The 23383-nt window shown below is 46.6% G+C and overlaps 2 protein-coding genes across 4 annotated transcripts in view; both read right to left on the bottom strand.

The window, feature by feature from the left end:
• Positions 1-3357, bottom strand: part of LOC103907474 (solute carrier family 2, facilitated glucose transporter member 5) — a 10543-nt gene extending 7186 nt beyond the window's left edge. Inside the window, exons 1-4 of the mRNA XM_009289665.1 lie at positions 3301-3357; positions 1639-1737; positions 1017-1177; positions 378-502 (exon numbers count right to left, since the gene is read on the bottom strand). Coding sequence (XP_009287940.1) covers positions 378-502; positions 1017-1177; positions 1639-1737; positions 3301-3357 — 442 coding nt within the window. The remainder of the gene's footprint in view (positions 1-377; positions 503-1016; positions 1178-1638; positions 1738-3300) is intronic.
• A 5813-nt stretch (positions 3358-9170) lies between these two features.
• On the bottom strand, positions 9171-23375 carry GPR157 (G protein-coupled receptor 157). 3 transcript variants are annotated; one of them, XR_658094.2, is made up of 5 exons: positions 22830-23375; positions 15977-16190; positions 13310-13504; positions 12505-12781; positions 9171-10023 (listed from the first exon to the last, which is right to left on the bottom strand). XR_658094.2 is itself a non-coding variant. In XM_009289663.2 (5 exons), the coding sequence occupies exons 1-4, from the start codon at positions 23204-23206 to the stop codon at positions 12560-12562; spliced, it is 1008 nt and encodes a 335-aa protein (XP_009287938.1). In that variant the 5' UTR covers positions 23207-23375; the 3' UTR covers positions 9171-10023; positions 12518-12559. The 3 variants fall into 3 exon arrangements, 2 of the variants coding, with proteins under 2 accessions (XP_009287938.1, XP_019330303.1); XM_009289663.2 differs by having other exon boundaries at positions 12518-12781; XM_019474758.1 differs by lacking the exon at positions 13310-13504 and having other exon boundaries at positions 12518-12781.
• Positions 23376-23383: the final 8 nt, after the last annotated feature.

Below are 23383 nucleotides of genomic sequence, written 5' to 3'. Positions count from 1 at the left end.
AAAAAAAACAAAAAAAAAAAAAAGAAAAAAAAAATCTGCTTTAAGACGTCTGGGAAAACAGATTAACAACATCAGGTTTCCTGGCTGTCAGAGCTCCAGTGCCTAGCAGATGCTTATTACAGAGAATAGCTGCATCTACAGACACACATCTTCCCCGTACCTCCTAAATTCCAGTCTCACTGCCATTGTTTACTAGAGATCTTTAGTACTTCTGCAACATGCAGATGACAACTGTTATTCAAGCAAGTACAGCATTGTTATGCAGACGTTGGCTAAAATGTGCTACCTGTGAAACCATCTGTTGTGAGAATAAAACACCTTTACGTAGCTAAGAATATATTTATTGTTCTCCCTTTGCCATCCAACCTCTCACTTACCAGCATATATTCCTATGATAACACGTGAAAGGATGATTACTTCAAAGGTTTTTGCTAGCTCTGAGGTTCCCATAAGGGTTGCAGCAGCAATGGAGAAGAGGTTATTTATCAGCAAAGTGCCCTTTCTGCAAAGTAATAGAGAAGGAGACAGATTCAGTTTATTTTTTCTAAGGCCCCAAGAGCAGATAGATCCCCCCTGCGTTATACTGCCCAAAACTCAAATGAATCACCATCCCAACGACTAACCAAAGAGAAAGTGGCGATTGTCCCATTTTTCCTGCAGGGAATGGAGGCTTTAAGAAAGAACTGAAGTTTCTCAGGAAACCCGAGCAGCAGAAGCTGGGCCCGATCTCAAATCCCAGCCCATGGCTTTCATCGTTGCTCTCTAACTGGCTCAGTGCCCAGCATACAGCCTGGCCTTGACCATACCAAAACCATATAAATTCTTCTACGTGTGGGAGACAACAGGTATTGCTGAATCCAGCAACTAATCACGGGCCCATTTAGCCTTACAATCAAGGTGTGTGACACACAATCATGCTCCTGATGGGCTTGGCAAGCTGGAGTGACCAGTGAGGCAAGTCTTATCTGAACCCAGCAAACTGTTGGTGAAGGTTGTTAAACACCACTGTCACGTACCGGCCACAATTGTTGACCAGAGGCCACACCATGAGGGACCCAAACAAGCCACCCAGAGGGTACATGGACACAGTAAGAGACCAGAGCAGCGTCTGGAAGCCGCTGTCCATAGGCACTCCACTCCTGTTGAAGTAGGTTCGGTTGTAAAAGTCTTGCATGTACTAGAATGAAATACAGAGCATGTTTAGCACAGTAAGTAAAATCTTCGTGCTGTAAAAGCTAGTTAACAACAAACACCATAAAGCTTTAAACAAACGTCTTGATAAAAACCAGAATGGCTGAGTTGGAAAACGAATGCAAGAGAGGGATGGAGGAGCCTGGACTAGTTAACTGTTACTACAAGTTATCCTGCCTTGTAGGATTTGCCTGGTTTCCAGAAGGGAAGGCATTCCTCATGCCCCGTCTCTCCTAGGCACAGAGTCCCGACAGTAGTGTTATACGCCGTAACAGCCCCCCTTTCCTTTCCTGGGGAGTCACTTCTCACCAGGTGCCCGGTGATTCAAAGCACGGAGGAAAGTACAAGCCTCTGCCCACAAACACCCGTCATCTACTGTTACGCTCCTGCCTCGTTTTGTTCGTAAACCCGCTCCTAGGTCATGGTCCACTCCGCAGTCCAACCTACCAGGGCTGGAGAATTAATCACAGACACGTTGTAGCCGTACTGGAAAGACGATCCAAACGCAGATATCAGCGTTACCAGTGCCAGCAAAAGCGTCATTTTCTGCAGAAGGAAAAGAAAACACAGAAACACCACCTCAGAAGCAGGTTTGGCTTTTAGGCATAAACGGCGTTCAGTAAAAATAGAGAAGTACCCTAAGGCTTGCCTTCTGTGTTTGTCACTTCATGTTACTGTATAAAGAAAGCCCAATGGGTTGTTTTCATGATAACTAATTTTGTTCTGCTTGATTTGCATAGTCATTACAGTAATTCATTCTACTCTTTCCTGGTATTGATGGATCATTTAGATGATGAATAATTTTTAAAGTTATCATTGTTAAAATACCGCCCGCAGGCAAAAAAGTTGTATGCAATTATTCTTTTTCCAACATGCAAATTGGTTAGTGAAATAACACAGGACACTGGCACAGGAAAGCTGAAAAAGAAGAGATTTTGCATAAAGTGGCAAAATCCCTGTCCTCTTCGTTTGTCATGCCTTCACACGCTGGCTTGTCCTGCCTCCCACATTTCAGGATCAAGCTGTTTATGGATCTAATCCGATTGCCATTGAAGCCAATTAGAACTTATCCAAGGGGCTCAGCGAGGGCTTGGCGGTGGGGCAGAAGAGCAGCACTTTGCCGTTAAACAGAAGGGTGAAATCGCCATCTGGAGTAGGATCAAGCACCAACCCTGGCTGTGGGTACGCGGTCCTCAGGGTTACAAGTAACTCACTTTTTCCAACAATTGAGTTGCTATTCAGTTCTCAGGCTGGCCCCGCTGTGTTGACTGAGCTGGTTTTTGGGGGTTTTTATAGCTCATTAATATATCTCATTGCTGCTACATCAATAAAGTAATTTTTCATTCAGATGCATATAGTTGTCACCATCAATAGCCTTCATGTCTGCAAGATTTTACGTCCCAACACTCACGAGTCATTGAATGAAATCTGTCATTTCCCTAAATTGAACATTTGTCCAAATAGCTGCCGGTACTCCTTGTATTCCTCAGAAGCTCTAGCAGCTCACCTCCAGAGATCTGCAGAGTTTAAGGCACTGCAGGAGATCAAAATTCAAGTCAATCTCAGAGTAAGGATCAGGAGGAAGCTGAGGCTTCCAGCTACATTTTCTAGGAGTAGACTGTTGACATTCTCACATTGGTGATGAAAAGCAGGCTGCCTTGCTCTCACTAAACAAATCCCAGGAGCTGAAAGGAGCCACTGGTGTTAATTATTCACATTTAGGAAAGCCTCTGGCATACACGAGCATTGCATTGTGCAAGATTCCACAAAAACGCTGCTCTATGGGCAGCCCCCATCCAGAAGCATCTGCAGCCTAAAACTGATTAGAAAGTAGGAAAGAAAACTCACCCACAGAAGGGGAAAGTCACACAGAAGTTACAAGGTAGGTCACCTGCAGACAAAATCATGAGAGTGCAACACTACGCTGCAGACAGACATAAATGGGGTTCAAGAACATACGCATCTCTGCTCTCCCTGCAAGATGAGTTACGGATACGTTAGCCCAAAAGATCTTGGATCTTCCTCTACAAGTACCTGCAGATCTCAAACAGCTTGCCCTGTATCTCTGTGGGAGGCTCAAGTTGGAAGTATAGAGTCCGGCATACTTACCCCCTTTGAACCTTCATCGCAGTCAGAGCTCTCCTGCTTCTCTCTTTTCAACTTCATTTTGGTGTTTGAATCACAGATGCCGAGTAGAGGCTTTTATAGCCAAAACAGACAACGCGGGGATGGAAACGCCCTGCACAGAAAATCCCCCTCTGTGGCTTTTCAGAAAACATCCAATCAACGACAAGCTCTATCAGCCAAAGTTGTTATTGTCTGGCCATTCCCTTACTCTGCGTGACTCCCTCGTGTCTTCTCTTTTCCTCGTTCAAGTCTGTCACCGCTAGGTCAGATGTTCTTTTGCCAGATCCCGACTCAAAACTGAGGTGCTGCCTAGCTACAGGGGAAACAGGCCAATCTCTCCGACTAGAAGGGGCAGACTTATCGCAAAAGCTGCTAAATGAGCTGTTTTCCCCCAGCTATATACACATGGACAAGATGAGTCTATAGCAATAGGGCTGCTGCTCCTTCACGCCGCAGCTCATGGGCAGCTGTGGACAGCGCAGCTGGAGAGGCGACTGCTGCACGCCGGGGAAAGTGGGGCATTCTGCAGGAGCAGCCTCGGCAACAGAGCGGGTGTTTGCCACGGGCCACAGCGATAACACTGAACTGTATTAACCCTCCTGCAGCCACGGATTGCGTATCTGCCCTTGGGCCTAAATACCGCTCATTGTCCTACCTTGCATGAACCAACTTGCTTCGGGGCATTTCTGCAGTTCACAGAGAACAGGTTCATCCTCTCAGATTTGTGTTTTTGACAGGACACAAGAACACACTGTTTTTCCACCAAAGCACATTAGTTCCTTTCCCTCTACATGCAAGGTATACCACGTGGTGCTGGCTTAGTATTAACTTCCTACACTATGAGACTACTTTTAACAGTACATGGACTTGGTTAATGGTCGACTACAATTTCTAGAGTTTATCAGAGAAATGCAAAGTTCACAGATACCTCCAGCAGCCAGAGAAACTGGAACCAAACCTTGCTGTTATTGGTCCATCTATCTTTAACAGCCAGCTTAAAAAAAAAAACAACGCATCCTCTTGAGCAACAGGAGTTGTTCATGTGTCTTGCATGCATTCTTTGACTGGTTGCAGCCTCCCTTGCTCTAGGTGAAAGCATCCTGCTCTAAAAATAGGAAGGGGAACGGAGCCCTGCTGCTTTCAGGGTAGTGGAAGTCCTCCCTAGACTTCTTGTCATTTGTCTTTTAATGCATTTGTTATAAGTTAACATCCTCAGGGATGCTGTTTGCTGGGATATCTTGACAGTGGATCAAGAACCTCAAGAACACTCCTGGCTCTTTCAGGAGTGACTCCTGCTTCAGTCCCACCTATCACGTGGTGTCTTAACTGAAGAGAGATGCAAACCAGAATATTCATTTCACCCGTAACTCATCTTTCTCTACCTTCCCCTGCAGTCCCACTGAGCGAATGTAGCTAATGGCACTAACCAAGACACTCTGAGCTAGCTCAGCTTTTCCCATGCTGCCTTCAAACATTGCTCAAAGCACCTCAAAACAAATGGGACAGTGTCATGGTTTAACCCCAGCCAGCAACTAAGCCCCACCCAGCCGCTCGCTCACTCCCCCTGGTGAGATGGGCAGAGAATCAGAAGAGAAAGTGAGAAGACTCATGGGTTGAGATAAAGACGGTTTAATAGGTAAAGCAAAAGCCGCGCACACAAGCAAAGCAAAACAAGGAGGGCTCCATCACGCGTAACGGTGACTTGGGAAGACAAACACCATCGCTCCGAACGTCCCCCCCTCTCCTTCTTCTTCCCCCAGCTTTATGTGCTGAGCATGACGTCATATGGTGTGGGATATCCCTTTGGTCAGTTGGGGTCAGCTGTCCCGGCCGTGTCCCCTCCCAACTTCTTGTGCCCCCCCAGCCTGCTCACAGGTGGGGTGGGGTGAGGAGCAGAAAAAGCCTTGACTGTGTGTCAGCACTGCTCAGCAATAACAAAAACATCCCTGTGTTACCAACACTGTTTCCAGCACAAATCCAGAACACAGCCCCGTACCAGCTACTGTGAAGAATATTAACTCCATCCCAGCCAAAGCCAGCACAGACAGGTCATAGCTCACTCAGCAACTAGTTTAGTTCTCACTTTCACAAATCTTTGGCCAGAAGAGGGAAAATGGAAAGTGAGCCATTCTGCCCCAGGGGTAGGGAAGTTGCAAGGACAAACTTCTTTCATGAAATTCCCGTTCTTTAAAGACAGTATCGTTCTTCTGGGAGTTCTTGGCAGAATGACAGCCACTTTGCTGCTCAGTAATTATAAGAAAGGAGAATTCTCTATCATGGTCTTTAAACTCCTTCCCTGAACTTGAAGAAATTCTTGACACAGAAATCAAACAGGACATGTATGTTTGCCATCAGAAATCCTTCACCAGAGTAAATGCTGCTTACGGCAGCAGAACACTTTGAACATTTGCCAATCACAGCAAGAATCTGGTAACAACATCTGTAAGGTAGTAATTGGCTCCAAGATGATCTTGGAAGAGTTCGATGAAGGGAGACAGGACGGTGAATTAATTTTTCCTTGGACTTTAAATGCCATTACAGGGGTATAACTTCAACAGCCGAGATCCTGTTGGACTTGGGCAAAGAACAGCGCCAGAAGCAAGTAAAGGGAGCAAGTTTTACAGGCGTTTTACAAGCACATTTTCAACTTCAGCTACAGCACATATTAAGCTTCTTACATCTGCTCTTCACCCCAGAGTGCAATTGTCTGAAGACATTAACTCAGCTCTGTATCTTCTCTCCTCCGCACTTGTCCACCACGTGGTAAGAGTTCCCATGCATGCGTGCAGGAAACCGTTTACACTCAGCCCAATTGTCTGTGCTCAGAGCTGGATCCTATGAAACCCTGATACCTTTGGCAAAAATAATTAAGAGGGGAAGCTTAGTTTCCAGGACAATAAGTCTGCTGGAGAACATTAGCAGTGAGCTATAGAAAAGTGATGGTTAGACTGGGAGCTGGCACTCAGCCATGCTGCAGTATGCTGATTGCAATGCCTGCGGTAAGGAGACTTACCAGGAGACATTCCACAGTGTTTGTCCAAAAGAGTGACATCAGCAGCCTTTTCACCTGCATTTTGGGAAGGAATTGCACGTTCAGTCAAGGCTAATTCAATATTATATGCAGTCCTCAGCTACAACTGGGGCCTCAAGGTGAAACAATAATTTAAGTAACAAATGATTTGCCTGCAAATAAGTCATATACAGATACTGCTTTATTAGCTGCATAAATGGCTACCAGCCAATTAATTAAGAGGCAGATGTGGCAGTCTGATCCCCTAGCAATAGGAAAGGGGATTGCTGGATAAATAAGCACACTGCAGGTAAACAGTAGGAGACATGAAGCTCTGGAACTACAAAGTAAACAAGACCCTATTTTCACCACGCAAAGGCAATGCTAGGTAGCATCCTGCCAACCTTCTTCCTTTTCCATTGCTGCCCTCGAAGACCATCTCAGAAGAGCCTCAGCCACACAGACGCATCCCCAAAGTAAAAACAAAGGAGCAGACAGATCTGTAAACTTACCACATCACTATCTGGTAAGTTGGTCTGGGAACTGTCTAGTCCTTTCTCTGTTGGCAGGGTTGTGTGACCCAGAAGATGTTTCAGAAAGTGTTGGAATGCTTGGATATTAAATCTCCATCTGCACTTTGTTCAGCAGAAGTCAGTACACTGACTGTCAGTACACCCACACTGCCCTCTTGGACCTTAGGGGGTTCATTTTTCTATCCAGGACAGAAATACTGACTGTGCCGGCCAAGACCTGCCGTTTGCCAGCTCATGCCACTCCGCACTGATTTCTGCGGCTCCCTATAGAGTTGCACAGGTTACAAGATACATGGAATTCAGCGCAGCACAACAGACATCCACACTTCTGAGTAGCAGGAGTGACTTGTATTATGCAATCGTAAGTCTTACAAACATTAGGTTTGGCAGCATTAGAGTACTCTGGTGTCATCTCTGTAACTGTTCTCCATGATGAGAAGAGAGGATAGTAGTGGCACCACCAGAAATTACTTTTCTAAGATGCTCCCCTGCTTTAGCAACAAGATGATTTATCCTTTTCTTGCAAATAGATGGTTCCTTAAACACACAACGTCTAGGTTTTAAAGTAAAACCAACATCACCCAGATTCTCCCGCACTACAGAACCCTGGTTCACTCCTAGAGCCAGGGATCATCTTGCACAGACTCAAGTCTTGGGAAGCCGACAAAAAGGGAAAAAAGGAGAATAGGATTCTGCAATGACCAAATCAGTATCAGCAGTACTGATAAGTAGTGTAACAGTAGTGATAGTACATGTAAGTGAGATGTGAACTCACCAAGTCCTAACCGACTCCTGCCTGGAGAAAGAGCGTGGGCAAGCACCCTCCAGCCATTACGACCCGTTGCTCTTTATTCCCCTCAATCCAGAGCTGCATCGCACTCCTACCTCCTTCACACAGCCCACGCGCCACCACCCAACATTTTCGTTGTAGGCTTGTATTTTTTGTATCCAGTCAGACTTAAAACTTCCAACTCCACTTCCAACCACCACAAGTCCTTCCCATCTTTCCAGCCTGGTTTCCTTCCAGCTCTTGTTATTTAACAAGCTCTGCTCTTTGCAGACCTAGCTTTTCTTACTTCCCCTCCCCAGGCTCCACTCTCATAGTCCACAATAGGCAGCCAGCACCCTCCCCACACATACAGTTCCTTTCTGTCTTTATATACTTAAAACCTCTCCGTGAACTTCAAAGACTCCCAAGAGTTACTGGAAACCAGCACGCAGCTCGGCTCCCTGCCCTTCGTTCTGACATCAGCCCCTAGTCCATGTGTTGGAGCACACTGAGCATAGGAGCTCCAAGTGGCAAAGACGTGCTCAGGGATGGCAATATTTAGGATAGAGAATCTGAAGGACAACCCTTGATGTGCAAAGCTAAGGCTTGTCATGCAGTCAGAAGGCAGAGCGCCGACACAAAGCACACATTGCAAGCCCCCCTTACAGAGCAGCCAAAATACTGCAAGGAGCCTTCAATCACTTCTAACATTGCAGAACAAACAAGCTTCCCCTCCGCTTGCTGTCTACAGCATCTGGACTCCTTTCCTGGCCTGCCCAGGTCAACCACTTAAATTTATGGCACAGTCATAAACCACAGAAAAGCAGATATCCCAGAAGGGAAGCGCTGTGCAACCCTAGTAACAGACACTGTCGCTCAGTCAGTTGTGACTATAGCCAAGGTCCAGCACCACTTCTTACACCAGGGCTCTTGGCTGCTTCCAGCCCTGTGAGACGGCCAACAGAGTTTGAATCCATTCTGAGAAAAGTGCATTCACAGGTTGGAATCACATGGCAACTTACAAAGCAATACTCAACTGTCAGCCTCCGTTTTTTTCCCCCATAGTGACTTGAATTTTCTCTATTTGGGCAGGTCCTGGGACAGCACCAGCTCTCCCCAACGTTAGTCCCACCCACCTTACAGCCTGGCCTCATCTGGAGAAAGTGCAATTTGTAATCTCATGATTACCTAACATTTGTAATCTCGCATAGCTGAGAGCCACAGCCCGTAAGGTCACCTGAGCCTAAGGGAAATAAGACCCACATACTCACTTCTCAGAGGTCTTTCCACAGTTCACAGCAATAGGCCAGTAAGAATGAACTGTAACAACGCATACTGGTGAACAGGTTGCTCCAACTGATGAAAGGTGTACATAGGAAGAGGAGCATATCTACAAATAGGTAGAAAAGATTTGTCTTCCTGTACCTGCCTTAGTCTTTAAGGTAGACACAAAAGAAACCTGAAGGAAGATCTTGCAACAGTTTCTCATCCAAATTCTCCAAGGTGCTGAGACCCATCACAACATGCTCGAACATCATCTTGGTAAAAAAACAAAACTTTATTTTGTAAAAGTTGGATAAAATATTTAAAAAACAAGCAAGTGAGGAGCTGTAAATAAGGTAAAACACTATCTCCAAATAGCAAACAAAAAACCATCCCCTCCCCAGCTCTGATGTAACACTCCCAAAGCAAGAACAGACCGTAGCCTGTGCTTCGGCAGAAGACATCTGGAGTTCGGAGCACGTGCCAGGCACCGTCTTGCTGCTGGTGAGGGCTGTCCTTGCTGGAGGCTGGGGTGGTACACCCAGATATCCCTGAGCACCAAGGGAGTCTGCAGAGTTCAGATTTCCTCAGGAGGCAATAACCGTGCTGCCACCACAAACCCTGATGAAGACCCCTAACCACCAAGGAGGAGGAATAAACCGTAGAAGAACCATCCATCACCACCACAAGACAGGCATGTTTGCACCCTATTGTCCACATTCAAGTGAAGAACAGGAGCCAGTCTGAAGCTCCCTGGAAGTCCTCACACACTAGGACTCAAAACCATGCCCAGGATAGTCCAGTTCAGCAGCTACTAAAGTTTTCCTGTCACCATGATATTTGTTCACCCCAGAACTCACAACACATTTGCCTTGTCAGACAGAAAAGCAAAACCCCAAACAGTTTTTAAGATTTATAGTGGAGGGTGAGGGGAAGGAGGGAAGAAAACCAGGAAGCTGGAGTACAGCCGAACAGTATCTTCCAGGGGATCCTGAGCAAAGTTCAAGACCAAAGCAGCTGGTATCTGAATGCCGAGGAGGAGCCGGACCTCTTCCGTTTGCTCAGCCACTCCAGCGGTGCTTTTCCCCAGGCTTTAGCTCCCTCTGTGGGACTCTGGGATGATCCCGCACCTGCTCAAAATGAAGCACAGTTAAAATCCAGGACTGCCCCACCTTCCTGCAGCCAGTGTGCACAGGCTTGCCCTGAGCCAGGACAACAGGCTTGCTGCAGCTCAAGCCGCAGGGACGTCACCTTGCAGCAGCTGAAAACAGACATGATGGACCCATTCCTAAAGTACAGCCAGGTACCCCAGCCTCAGCCACCTTCAGAAACATCCGAGGTAAAATTCTCCAGTCCGTGCCTGACAGGAAAGAGTTCGGAGTCATCTTCACAGACAACCGAGGCTGCGGGGAGAACTGCACTCCAGCACCACCCCTGCACTTGCACTTCATGCCAGAGACTGAGGGGGACCTGCCAGGAGCAGCCAAGCATTTCTGCACACCACCTCCCCTATTATCCCATCTCTGTTTATATTTAGGCTGCAGTCAGCTTCAGTGTTAGGAACTACAGACACTTCTAAGAGGTTCTCTGTGGGCTGTTTTTCTTCCTCTGTCCTTGCCGACATGAAGATGGCCAGAGACTTTCCACCTCTATCAGCACAGGTGCTATTGCCAATAGCCGGCCTTTAGAAACCAGCACGCTTCCCTGAGCCCCTGGGAGCTGAGAATGTAATTCTGTCGAGCTGCACATTCCTCCAAAAGCATTTCTCAGAGCTCTGTTATGGAAAAAGGCAAACTGAGAACAAGGAATCTGTTTTGATTAGTTTTTTGAGGTTTTTTTTGGGGGGTGAGGGGTATTTTTTTGTGTTTGTGGTGTTTTGTTTTCTTTTCCCTTGAGCCAAGTTGGTGACAATTTTACTTCCTCTCTTCAGGGCTGGCTCCAAAAAACCGAACACAGCACAATTGTAAGTCTCATAAAATTTAAGATTTACTACCCTGCCTTTCTGCAAGAAGTTTTTAACATAGCTCCTCTTTCCAAGCCACATGGGATTAACATGAAGTTGAGCTACCAAGGTTGCTACTTAGCTTTCAGAAGTTTAAAAAAGCCTTTTGAAAGGAGGAAAAACATCTTGAAGTCATCTGCGCCAGAGATAAGATGCTCGCATCTACCCTTCAAAGACTCTAGGGATGCTAAAGAGCTGAGCCCCTCTACAGCCCCATGAAATAGGCTCACGAGTCTTGAGGACTCCACCTCCCCATGTTTACACAGCCTGTGTACCAGGGGGCTTGAATATATTAATATAATAATAAAGTTAATGCCAAGTCTTCAACTCAGGAAATAACGGGACTCGCCTCTGCCTATAGTCCCATGAGATCACTGTATCATTTCACTGTTCGGCATGCTGTTAAAATGACAAAAATTAAACTAACAAGAGCAGCTCTTGAACAGCTGGCTGCCTGGAGCAGCGGCAGCCTGACAGCTGCCCTCTCTCCCCAGGCAATTCATGAGGCTTCTGATCTTTTTGCAAAAACTTGTTATACGCATTAAAAAGAATTGTCAATTGATTAAAAAAAGTCCTTTTGTTTTTTGGGGCTTTGTGGTCTGGGAAGACAAGAAACAGATGTACGTGAGAGAGATCTGCTCAGAGACCTACCGTACCCAATACACAGCTTTCTTTCCAGGATGCTCAACCCCTGCTGCGCCCCATGACCCAGACAGACTTGCTGCCTTTCAGACTCAGCCCCTTCTACCAAGTGTGACCTGCAGGGTAAGTACAACTGCAGAAGTACACAGGGTTTCATATTCTTTCCGAAGAGACCGCAGCTCCCAGCACATCGCAGTTTACATTCACCTAAGCAGTCAGGACAGCTGCTCTAGGTTTTTCCCTCCTTCAGCTGCACTCTATTACTGAAGAGAGCATTGCCAATATCTGCTTCACAGACAGAAGCCCACACAGTGCCCCAACCCCAAGTGCTCTTAAATGGATTAAGTCTGACACCCCTATGTGTTCTGCAACTATCACTCCTGAGGTCAAGCGCGAGGAAACAAGATGCTTAAACAACTAGACCAACGGAGGGGCATCAGTGTCCAATCTTGTACCTGAAATGATGGAGAGCTTCTGTCAAGTTTTTGCTCCTACAGATTTTCTACGTAAGCTTGGATGACTCACTTACCCTCTGTTTTCTTTCTATGATGATCGGCAGCAGGGATTGCATTGCCTTATGAGGAACACTTGGGGCACTAAACACATCTGAACTGTGCAGTACTGAAGAAATGTACGTGTGCATGGTATTTTACACCAAAAGGAGCCACTAATTCCTCCTCTTCAGTTTTCACTGGTGTCATGTCCTTGTGGGCCAGACAGCACTGCAGTCTATTTCCTCATTTTACAGGCTTGACACTACCCCAGCTCACAGGGAAGGGGAGTGGATCTGTTCTATAAGTGGTTTCACCCCAAAGGAGCACGATGGGGAGCTGCTGTAGAGTCAGACAGGGAACGCCCACAGCAGCAGCAGCAGCCGCCTACCTCTCTGTCATCTGCTTACTGATAGCTGTTCCCCACCCCTCACATCATGAAGCTGTGCACAGGCAGGGCAGGAGGAAAGACTCACACTAGATCTTTACCAAGAAGGAAGAAATCAACACTGAGATGTAGGCAGCCCAGGCTCAGGTGCTGGAAAGCAGGGGTTTCGTCCGCTCAGGGCCTGGCACATCCTTGTTCTTGTGGGGTTCTGGGCACTGCCAGTGGTTGTTTGATCTTTGCAAAGGCCAGTCCAACTCGTCGTAGTGGCAACAACAAATGGAGGAAAACAGCCGAGTCCGGACCACCCGCGTACAGAGGACAAACATAATACAGTTGGCACCTCCTTGGAACGTGTTACCAATTCCCTGCAAGGGCAAGAAAGGAATTAATCAGTGCCGTTCCTACAGGCACCCCCCCAGAGAAGAGCAAACATCGTGTCAGACCAGCTATAGTACTGCTGAACAGACAGTCAGCAACTTCCACCTAAATGAGAAAAACAGGTTCAGAAGAATCAACCTTGCACCCAAAAGCAGACTAGAAATGGCTGGTGTGGGTTGCTGTTTCTACAGCCTGGTCTAGGGGAGGAGCAGGCTGAGCCCTGCTGAAGGACAGACACCCAACACTTCTGGTGTGAGCCTGCTTTTCCCACAAGCAGCCGGCATTGCCCAACACTCCTATTGCAGTTATTCTCCGTAGCCACTAGATGCTGCTGAAATAGCTACTGCTGAGCATCCCAGACAGCGCTTGCCAGTAGGGAGCAGATGTTCTTGCAACACGCATGTTGTTTTACCGGTACGCGCTGCATCCTGCCACAAAAAAGTGATATTAAGAGCAACAAAGCCTTATCTCCCTCCCAGATCCTCCTTCTAATGCATTTCCTGGCAAATACTTACATGCAGGACAACCAGGACTGAATTTTGCACTGCAGGAGAGTTACAGAGGGTCAGAATGAATCGCACAGTGCTCCAGATGCGGAGGATGATAAAGATGACAGGGATGAGAATCAACTTCTTATCTGCTATGGAAGTCCGGGGCTGAAATGCAGGTGCTCTTGAGAGAATGGGGCGATACTCTGAGAGAGCTGCGTGCTTCCATGGAGGGTGGGAGGGAGACAAAAACGTGAACAAAAAGCCACACACGTTGGACATTTAGCTCCAGGGATTCTTTCCAGAGAAAACTCAATTTTTGCATCTTGCGGGAAGTTAACAGGGACACAGCTATGAGCACCAGCCTGCAGCCACATTCTGCCCTCGCTAACGCAAACATTCCTGCTGAAGCCAAGGAGCACAAATAAAGGATATCCAGCCCTTACCAGAGTCCCACTAAAGCTTTATATTAACATACATTGCTACATAGTTGCCAAGAAACCAGGTCATAACAACGTAAAAAAAAAAATGCAGAGCTCCACAAAACAGTTTTGCCGGGCCAGTGGCCTGGCCCCATCGCTGCTGGCCTTACCGCTTCGTAAATGCATGGCTAAGGGTTTGGCCTTGGGAAGGTGTCTTGAGATATCTATCTATCTATCTATCTATATATATATATGGGGAGAAGTCTGGCTCGTCCTTCTCAAACTATTCAAACTTTTGGCCTTCACCACAGCCACAGCCAGCAAGTTCCACAAGGAATTTATGCCCTTGTGAACCAGTCCTTCAGTATGTTCGTGTAGAACCTGCTGCCTGATTTCTGACCATATACCGTCCGCAATGGGCTTCCATGGATTTGGACAAGCCAGCAAACCTCTCTATACCAGCACATGTAGAAAAAAAAAAAAAAATCAGGGATCTGTGCCCTGGATCAGGGTGGTTGGAGGTGTAAGGCCCATGAGACCTTCCTATGATAGAAGCTACTGGATGCACTCAGATTCCTGGATGGGGGAGAGCAGGTCAACACGGCGCACAGAGCAGCTGCTGGGACACACGAAGCTGAATACCAGGATGTTAATGTGGGTGAAGAGATTAAATCTCAGGACAGCTGACCTGCAGAAAACTATTCCTCCTACCATCAGGGCTACAGAGCACACACGACTTTGATGCAGAGTATTCTCCTTGGCTCCAGTACTCCCAGCCCTGACACCTTACTCCCTCCAGAAGAGAGCTGTATGACAACACTGCACAGTGGCCCGAGTCAAACCCCGCTGAGGGCTTTCAGTGCAGCTTCCCATCCACTCCCGTGGAGTCTTTTTCATTTGGAAAGCCCCTAGTACACACCCTGCGTGTGTGTCCCCCCCCCAACAGCTACTTCCATAATTCCTCCTGCCTCTCAGACTGTGTAGGAGCCACTACTGCAAAACCTACTTCAGCCATTATTACGACAGCCCAAACTCAGCCCTGGTTGCCTATTGCTCTTCCCTGGAAGTGGGAGCCCTCCTGCCAGTAGAGAGGCATAAGCAGCGGGCTACCAGGCTTGGCAAAATCCCTAGTGACGCGAAGAGAGATTCTCCAGTCCAGACGGCCCTGTGTATTGCTGCTCCAGCCCTCAGACCCCCCCATTATGAGAAGAGAGAGCGACAACTGCCTGCTCCTGTAAGAGGGTCAGGGCTGGGAGTGGGAAAGGGAGAGCAGAGTGCCCAAGAATCCCTGGCAGAGCAAGAGGGTAAGAGCCTGGCCAGGTGGGGGGTCGGGTTTCCAGGCAGTCACCCTGCTATCTTTGACAGCTGCTGGAACACAGAGTCCTGTCTGATTCGTGTCAGGTGATGGTGACAGGCACTAGCAAACCCTTCCCAACTCCCCTTTCCCAGGACCCTTAGGACTGCTTAAGACTACGTTGCTCTTCCAACTCGTCTGTGGGATCCTGCCCTACTGAGATAACTACCACTGCCATAGCTTCACCACAGCAAGCAGGTTTGCAGTGGCAGCATTTTCCAGGAGGACATCTATCCAGTTTTTCTTTCCCCCTAATACAACTTAGAGAGAAAAGGAATCTCTGGATGTAGTTCCTTCTGCCACTCTCAATCTAGATTTATCTATTATGCAAATGTTGTCCTAGATGCCTGGATTCTTTGTGCTTACAAGGAACAGCAGCAAATAAGACTCTGAATTCTGAAACCCTCAGACAGGGTGTCTTCCTGGATTGTGTATGCATATGGTGCTTAATGCTATAGTGCCCAGACTCCCAAATGGGGCTTTATGCTGCTAGTACAAAACAGGTACTCATAAACGCAGACCATCATTAGAGATCCTAAAATGGCTGATGTTAAGTCCAGACGCCAAACTCAGGCTTGATACAAGTGGAACTGTGGAAGACTGATTAGAGCTGAATTTTGTCCTTCACATCCTGTTTCAATTCTTACTGTAGGATTCACATTTCACTCATGTACATCCCATAACCCCTTAAGTTTTCAAAAGGCTTTTACATTCTTCTTGTGCTAAGTCATTGTGTAATGATGCTGCAGGCTGCTCAGTCAGGTATACTGCTTCCCCCAGTGGTGGATGCATTTCAGCAGTATATGAAGCAATTCCTGCCTGTGTAGCTGCTGAATATGCAGCAAAACCTTCAGAACATGGGAGGATATAATCACACAGCAAGTCTGTAACCTAAGCTGAAAGCAGCAAAATACTCACCGCTCTATTAATGTGCTTCTTGATGAGGACGTAGAGCACCGGCAAAGTCACATAGGCCAGTATCTCCCAAACTTTCCCCGTTAACAACATCCACAAGACCCGATCCTCTGCATCCAAGTTGACCCAACACCAGCCCACAGAAACATTGGAGGCGTCATAGCCAATCTTCTTCAGAGCAACAGCAGCCACCGTAATGCCAAGGGGGACTCCCCAGCTAAGGAAAGAACATGAAGAGCAAGGTTAAGCCAAGAGCATGCTCAGTTTAGTCCCTCCACACCCCAGGGAAAACGGGTGACAGACCAGGGGATTCTTCATCAGACAGGATGCCAATACCTATTCCAGAACGTCGACACTCCTGCATCAGGCCTAAGGGGAGCGACTGACAAACAGGTATTTGACAGCCTATGAATGTGGGCTGCAAATCCACTTCCTAGGGACCCACTCGAGGAACTTGGATCCCCGGTCCTGAAGGAGAGATGCATAATGATGTGCTACACTCTGAACTGGAACCTGGCCCGCACAGCAAGCGGTCAGGGTCCAGCGAGGTGAACAGAAGACATCCCACCTACTCCCCTTCTCCCATTCTCTCCCGGATACAGGTGAGGTCGAGGATTTGTCACGGCCAGAGCATTGTACAGTGCGACTATCCTGTAGGACCCAGCCATTCGAGAGCAAGCTGGCTGATACGCAGCTTTCAGAACACAAGCAACCAAATCCCACATTCCAATTCCTAAGTGACACTTGGCACAAAGGACCAGCACACAAAGAAATCCACAATTTTATTCCATCAGTGGGGCTTTTTTGTTTGTTTTGTTTTTAAATGGAGCTGTAGTCAATATTTTGGGAGCAAAAGGATAATTGCTGAAGGACAAAGTGCAAGTTTCTTCCCAAGGAAAAGCACTGGCAGTAACAGCAAAAAGCTAAGAAAGCAAAGAGGAGTCATATTCACATAATTTGGAGCTGTGTTTTGACTTTGGCTTCTCTCTTGACAGCAGAGGCAAATATAGGGAAGCATTTAGAAGAAAAATAACTGTGGTGACACACATGAATGAAGTCACTCAGCAGCTTGGGCTGCCCACAAAAAAGCCATGAGCAAGAACTGGAAAATTCCATGAGCCCAAATGTAAAAATACTCAGCCCCTTCCTGGGTGCTGTTAATACCCAGGACTTTACAGGCCTGCCTTAGCCTGTGATGTACAACTTGCAAATTACTCCACAACTGAAATCCTGCCTTGCATTCAACTTGACGCGTCACCTGCCCTTCCCATATTCATCCTCAGAGGAAGGTTCTGTGGAGCCTTAAGAGGGACAAGGGACACTTCCTCAACAGATGACACACATGCTTCAGAGAGCACTCAGACTGAGCTTCCAGCATAACCCTCCTGGTCTCTCCAGACGCAAAGAAAACAAAGCCATTACTGTATTGCTCATTACCTGCCTGGTTCACGCTCATCTTTCACAGACAGCCTGGAGCAGCTGCAGAGAACACGAAAAGGATCTTCCTCCTAAAATCTGTTTCACATGCATCAGACTACGTAGGCAACCAGCAGTTGCCTAGACCAGATTAGCTGAAATTCCACAGCCCAATTGGAAAATCAGAGATAATCCCATGATATTAGATCTCAAAAATACCCCATTTCCTACTCTTAAGTAATGTCTGGGTTCACTTACTCACAACACAAAAGTAAATATAATGCTGTAAAAAAATTCACAGTCAACCTTTTGGCATGTCTAGAACATTTTGTTTCACTGTTCAGCTCAGAACAGCCAGTGCTAATCCAAGCCAGGGCTGTTACTTAAGGACAGTTCTGCTGCAGGAAGCCCTCCCCGTGCTATTATCAGAGCAGGCTTTCTAAAAACATTCCAAACATCGCCACCACCATGAAAGTTTCTACAGAACTCAAGACTCATTTTGGCAAAAACAGTGATTTGCCTGAAAACAAGGATTACAGATGCAAAGACATTCACATTTCAGTACACTTGGAAGAGCAGACCACTAAGATAAAGAATTCAAAAGAACTGGCACTTCCTTAAAGAAACCATACTGAGGCACACAAGCACAAATGAGTCCAGCACCAAGAAAAAGGAAGCGTATTAAAAACCTAATTTGCCTAAATAATGATCTCCACAGTGACCTGAAACTGAAAGAGAATTACATGAGAAGATAAAACCAGGTCAAATTACTAGGCATGGATATAAAAGAGAACAGCATAAGTATGTACAGACACAGTGAGAGAGGCCACAGTAGGAAATAACAGACCACTAAGCAAGGGACTTTAAAAAATCTTCAAGTATCTAACTAGGAAAAGGAAGAACGTGGAAGAAAACTGTCACACATCAGGCAGTAAATTTTTACTGAAATAGTGTATTGGGATCAGACGGCTATTACAACTAACACCAGGGACAAAGGATTACAAACTCCAAGTGAAGTTAGAAAGAATCTAGAAAGTCAACAGACATTTCAGTGAACTTCTTCAGCTCTGTTTTAGAAAACCGGAAAGGAGAACTGAGACTAGCGATTTGATTGTTCTTAAGAACCCCTAAATGACAGAATCCCAAGAACTGGAAAATATCAATGCTTTATACCCATCTAGAAGAATGGAGGAACAGAAGAATCACAATATTATACACCCAAGGCATATGTAAAGACTGGAATAAAAAGGATCCAAGATAACAAAAAGAGGCAGAAATTTTACTCTGAGCCCCAAAGACAGTGCAATTATGTAGGATGGGCCTCTCAAAAGCACACTTGGATCTAAACGCAATCAGTGTGGGAGAGAAGGGAAAGAAGGCTACTCCTTGCACCTCTGTAAGAAGGCTGGCAATCCCAGCTCTAAGGCAGGTACAACAGTACTTACTTCCCTAATATAGCCCCCAGCAACCTATTAATAAAAATACATACAACCCAGCATATCTTTCCACATTAACACCAATGCTGCATTTAATCAAGGTAGGACAAGGACCCTCAAACTATAGCAGCATACTGCTGGGTTGGTTTTCTTGTCCTCAGTATGCCTGGGTCAGATTGCTTAATATCACATTTTGATTTACGCTGCACAGCTGCTTTTTTTTTTTTCTTCCCCCCAGAGGCTCCTACAAGCAGGGAAGACTTGCAGTCACCTGCCTGCACAGGTCAGACGACAAGCCATCCTACCAGCAAGCCTGCAGGCGATCCCTTCTGGGGACAGGAATTTTTACTCTGTAAGAAAGGAAAATCAGTCTTCTGGATGTACCAGCCAATTTCAGGAAAGAGCTTTGAGCGTGCATTGTAAACAGAACTCCAGACCAAATCTGCTCCAATTTCATTTTTGCCCCTTTTTTTTTTTTTTACCCACTCAAACATTAAACTGAGTTTGCAGTACCAAAGTACCAACTTTCTGGTACCAAGCGCAGACTCCTCCCAGTGAAGCATGCAAGAATTTAAAAGCTAAGGCACCAGCAGTCGGGTAGCTTGCACGTTCGTTGGCCTGATCTACAAGCTTTTATAAACTAAATGATAAAGCCATCGCAAATTTCAAGAGATCCCTGCACCTCACAGGCAACACTTAGGGACTGAAGTCCAGTTCTGAAGTTTAGCACTGGCACCGTCAGTCGTGCATGAGGCAGCCCGTTGAGGCCTCAGATGTACAGGACAGCAGCACATGAAAGGACCCCCAGGTACTCCATGGACATGCATGCGTATATACATATATATGCATGGTTATAAACATATGTATAAGCACACACACATAATTTTATATATAAAAAAGCATATACATGCTTATAACCATCTGCATAGCCTGATCACGATATGCGAATACTTGAAAGGTTGACAGCAATTGCTATCAAAAGCAAGGCAGGAAACAAACCCAAGGTGGGTTCTGGTCCACTCCTCACCCCGAGTTTGGATCAACCACTCTCACAGCAAAGACGACATGACCCCACTAAATGATACTTGATGTTTAGAAATCCAGAACAAGTGAGGTAGCCTGGAAATTTACACTCTGGATGCCAGAACTTACACCTTACAACTACATAAATATTTTCAAAGCTAACTGTAAGCTTGTTTTCAAAGCTCGTCTGAGCTCAACACAAGTTTAAAACCAAAACAGAGCCTGCAGTTCCCTAGTCTAGCAGTAGACTAGGTGGATCTGTTACCACATGAATCAATAAGGAACAAACCTGTTTGACAGGTTTCATCCCGCGTGACATCCTAACTTCCCTAAAAAGAAAATTTCAGTTACTGACTTCCAACATACATTTAGGTCAGCTCTACTCAGCTAAAGAACAGACAGTCTCTGGTTATACTCAACATTAAAAGAGCACTCATCTTTACGAACACTTGCCCCTTATGACTAACTGCTTGTGAAGAATAGGAAACATCATGACAAAACTCCATCCTGCCTTGAATCCCTTCCAGAAGTGTCTCTCAGGATGACTCTTCGCACAACAGTCGCTACATGACTGCGTTAGCAACCTCTGAAGCGAGGAGGGGAAACAAAAAATCCCAGGTTCTTGCCGAGACAAAAATACTGGAAACTTATCTTTAAATCCTTAAAACATCATCTGCCCTTTGCCACCTTTCCTTTTGCCCTAGACAGGTCTCCCTCACCTACCTTCTGCAATTAGTGTATGGACTAGTATCTTTTCGTATCAGTTGCAGCAGTTCCTACCTGCGTGGTACCAGAAGACTTTTAGGCTAACAGCACCGCAGCCAGTAGGACTTTGAAGCACGGAAAAGCGCGAGGGGGGACCCATCTCCAAGCATTACGTCCAGAATTTGGTTCTATGATTGAGTTCTCAGGTAATGATAAAAGTGCAGGGAAGGAAAGAAGGAAGATGTGTCACAAGGGGACGGGCAGAGAACAGGTCCTCACTTGTTTTCTTTGGCTTTTCATACAGATCATAAAGCAGGAAGCAGCTTCAAACACTGGCTCTGCACAGAACGGGAGTCATTTACGAAGCAGAACCTGTCAATAGGCGTTCGATGAAAGCTATCTATATTGCCCTTTAAACAGAGCAAGTGGAGCTGATCAATACCAAGAACAGAAGATGGCATTTTATTTTTACTGCGAAGACCTGAAAATAAACCTAGCAAATTCCCCAGAGGAAGTTCAGTTTGAGCACTCCCTTCCTCTGTCGCAGGGTTAGAGCAATCTTTCAGGATTTTTACAGTTTTAAAAGAGTGCACAGATTACGGCCAACGTTTTTTCAGCGACTCTGCCTGTTTCTGTCCGCACTTCATAGCCGATGAGGCTGAGAAACATTAAACCAGATGGAGAAGTTAAAGAACAAAGGCCACACAACAAGTGATTAGCAGACAGGAAAATTACAAATAGGCCAGATTTACATCAACTCTTTCATGTAGCCTGACGCAGACAGCATGCCCATAAAGAAGTCCGACTCCTTTTTTCTGTTCCTTAAGCAACATGTGGCTCTGCACTGGCACTCCATCCCCTCCGTAGTGCAACTCTCTAGTCGAAAATTACAAATAGGCCAGATTTACATCAACTCTACTCTTTGATGTAGCCTGACCAGCATGCCCATAAAGAAGTCCGACTCCTTTTTTCTGTTCCTTAAGCAACACGTGGCTCTGCACTAGCACTCCATCCCCTCCGTAGTGCAACTCTCTAGTCACGTGAAATGAAATAACCTAACAAACGTGGAATGAAATAACCTAACAAACGTGAAATGAAATAACCTAACAAACGTGGAATGAAATAACCTAACAAACGTGAAATGAAATAACCTAACAAACTCCCCTGTCTCACTGCATCTTATTTCAACTTCACCAACAATAGCCCGGTGTACCCAGATAGAAGCGCAGTCACCTCAGGCTTCCTCACACGCAGACCTTGCTGTCAAGCAAGAATTAGAACAGGTAGGGCAGGAATTGAAGTTCCTCCCTGATTCACACTTGGCCTTAATGTCTTCCTCTGGCCCACCTTTACCTGGACTCAACTCTAATTCAACCATCTTCCAAATGATGCTGTTTGAAAATAAAAGGTGACAAATATTAGACTAAGAAACCAAAGAAAATTCAGTACTTGCTCTGATGGCTTTTTTTTCTTTTAAGAACTAGATCATTCCTCTTATAATTTATTGCAAAAGCTTGGCAGCACGAGGACTAAAGGATCACTGTTTTGCTCAGCATGGAGGTAGCACGTGATTCCACAAGCTCAAATTGCATAATGAAAGCTTTTACTAACACGACGTGGAGAATCAGCTAACTAAATAGCAAAAACTAAGACATAAAGCTACACTGTGATCTGTTTTGCCTTGCTTTCAAACATGCCAAAACAACCTTCAGAGTGCTTTTCTAGCAGCCTCCCCACTTGTAGACTACATTCTTCTACGAGTATTGAATTACAGCAGCCTGCCTGGGGAAAGGGGAAGGATCTACAGACCAGGCTGACACCGGGAAGTCAGGGACCCGTGGAAACGGATCCTGAACACAGGAGTTTCGGCAGCAGCAGACAGGTATTGCAAACACAAGTATCATGACACTATTTCTAGGACATCAGAGCAGGTTGTGGAGGGAAAGCAGAAGCCAGGATTTTCAGAGTCATTATCTCTTGCCAGCGGTTTTTCTAGGTAACCTTAAGCAAATAATTTTTAACATCTCCATTTCTTCACTTGGGAGGGGGGAAATAAGCAGGGCTGTTTAGTTAAAAGACAGCAAAATCCCTGTTTAAAAGGAACTTGAGAAGGGCACACTATCCTTAAGAAAAGAGTAGGTGACTCGAGCAACCATCCAAGCGCTTCATCACAGAGCAGAGCATGCCGCACGCAGCAGCGGTGGCTCCTGGCCACAGGCTGGGTGCCTGCGGGGTCCACCCCCCGTGCTCTCACGGGAAGAGGGGACAGCACCCACCTCACGACATGGAAGCAGCAGAGCAAGCCTGTGCCTGTGGGCGAGCCCCTCACAATGGTGATATAGAGGTAAAGGGCAATGGCCATGGTCCAGAAGAAGGAGCTGGTGTTGGAGAAGGTGGACAGGGCACCCTGCAGCACGCAGTCCCACGAGGTCCTGTCGAAGTCCTGTAGCACCCCGTAGAAGTAAGAGAGGGCTGAGAGGAGGTCCGCCAGCGACAGGTAGAGCAGGAGCTGGCGGGGACGGGTCCGCAGCTCCGGCCACAGGGCATGGGTGCAAACCAGGAGGCTGGAACCCAAGAAGGAAAGCACACAGGAGACCAGCACGACGACCCGCTCCGAGGCGTACACCTCTGTGGGGGGCAAAGGCCCGGGCATGCCGCAGACGGAGGCAGGGCACAAGGAGACGGCACCAGTCCCAGGAACAGCCGGGCAGCAAAGCAGCGGAGGGAGGGAGAGGAAGCCGGGAGGGGAGCCAAACACCCAGCTGCGCTCTGGGAGGGAGCGGGACGGGAGGGCTCTGCCGGAGAGCTGGCGGGAGGGCGGCGGGCAAGC

This window comes from Aptenodytes forsteri, unplaced genomic scaffold, assembly GCF_000699145.1.
Source record: "Aptenodytes forsteri isolate BGI_AS27 unplaced genomic scaffold, ASM69914v1 Scaffold61, whole genome shotgun sequence".
Classification (NCBI taxonomy): domain Eukaryota; kingdom Metazoa; phylum Chordata; class Aves; order Sphenisciformes; family Spheniscidae; genus Aptenodytes; species Aptenodytes forsteri.
This window is presented reverse-complemented; position numbering and strand designations above follow the sequence as displayed.

Excerpts from the sequence above, each read along its gene's own strand:
- GPR157 (XM_009289663.2), bottom strand. The coding sequence starts at position 23,206 with ATGCCCGGGCCTTTGCCCCCCACAGAGGTGTACGCCTCGGAGCGGGTC. Across the intron at positions 13,505-15,976 it reads AGAAGCACATTAATAGAGCG|CACGCAGCTCTCTCAGAGTA; the intron begins GTGAGTATTTTG and ends CCTCCATGGAAG. Across the intron at positions 12,782-13,309 it reads CAGTCCTGGTTGTCCTGCAT|GGAATTGGTAACACGTTCCA; the intron begins GTAAGTATTTGC and ends TTGCCCTTGCAG.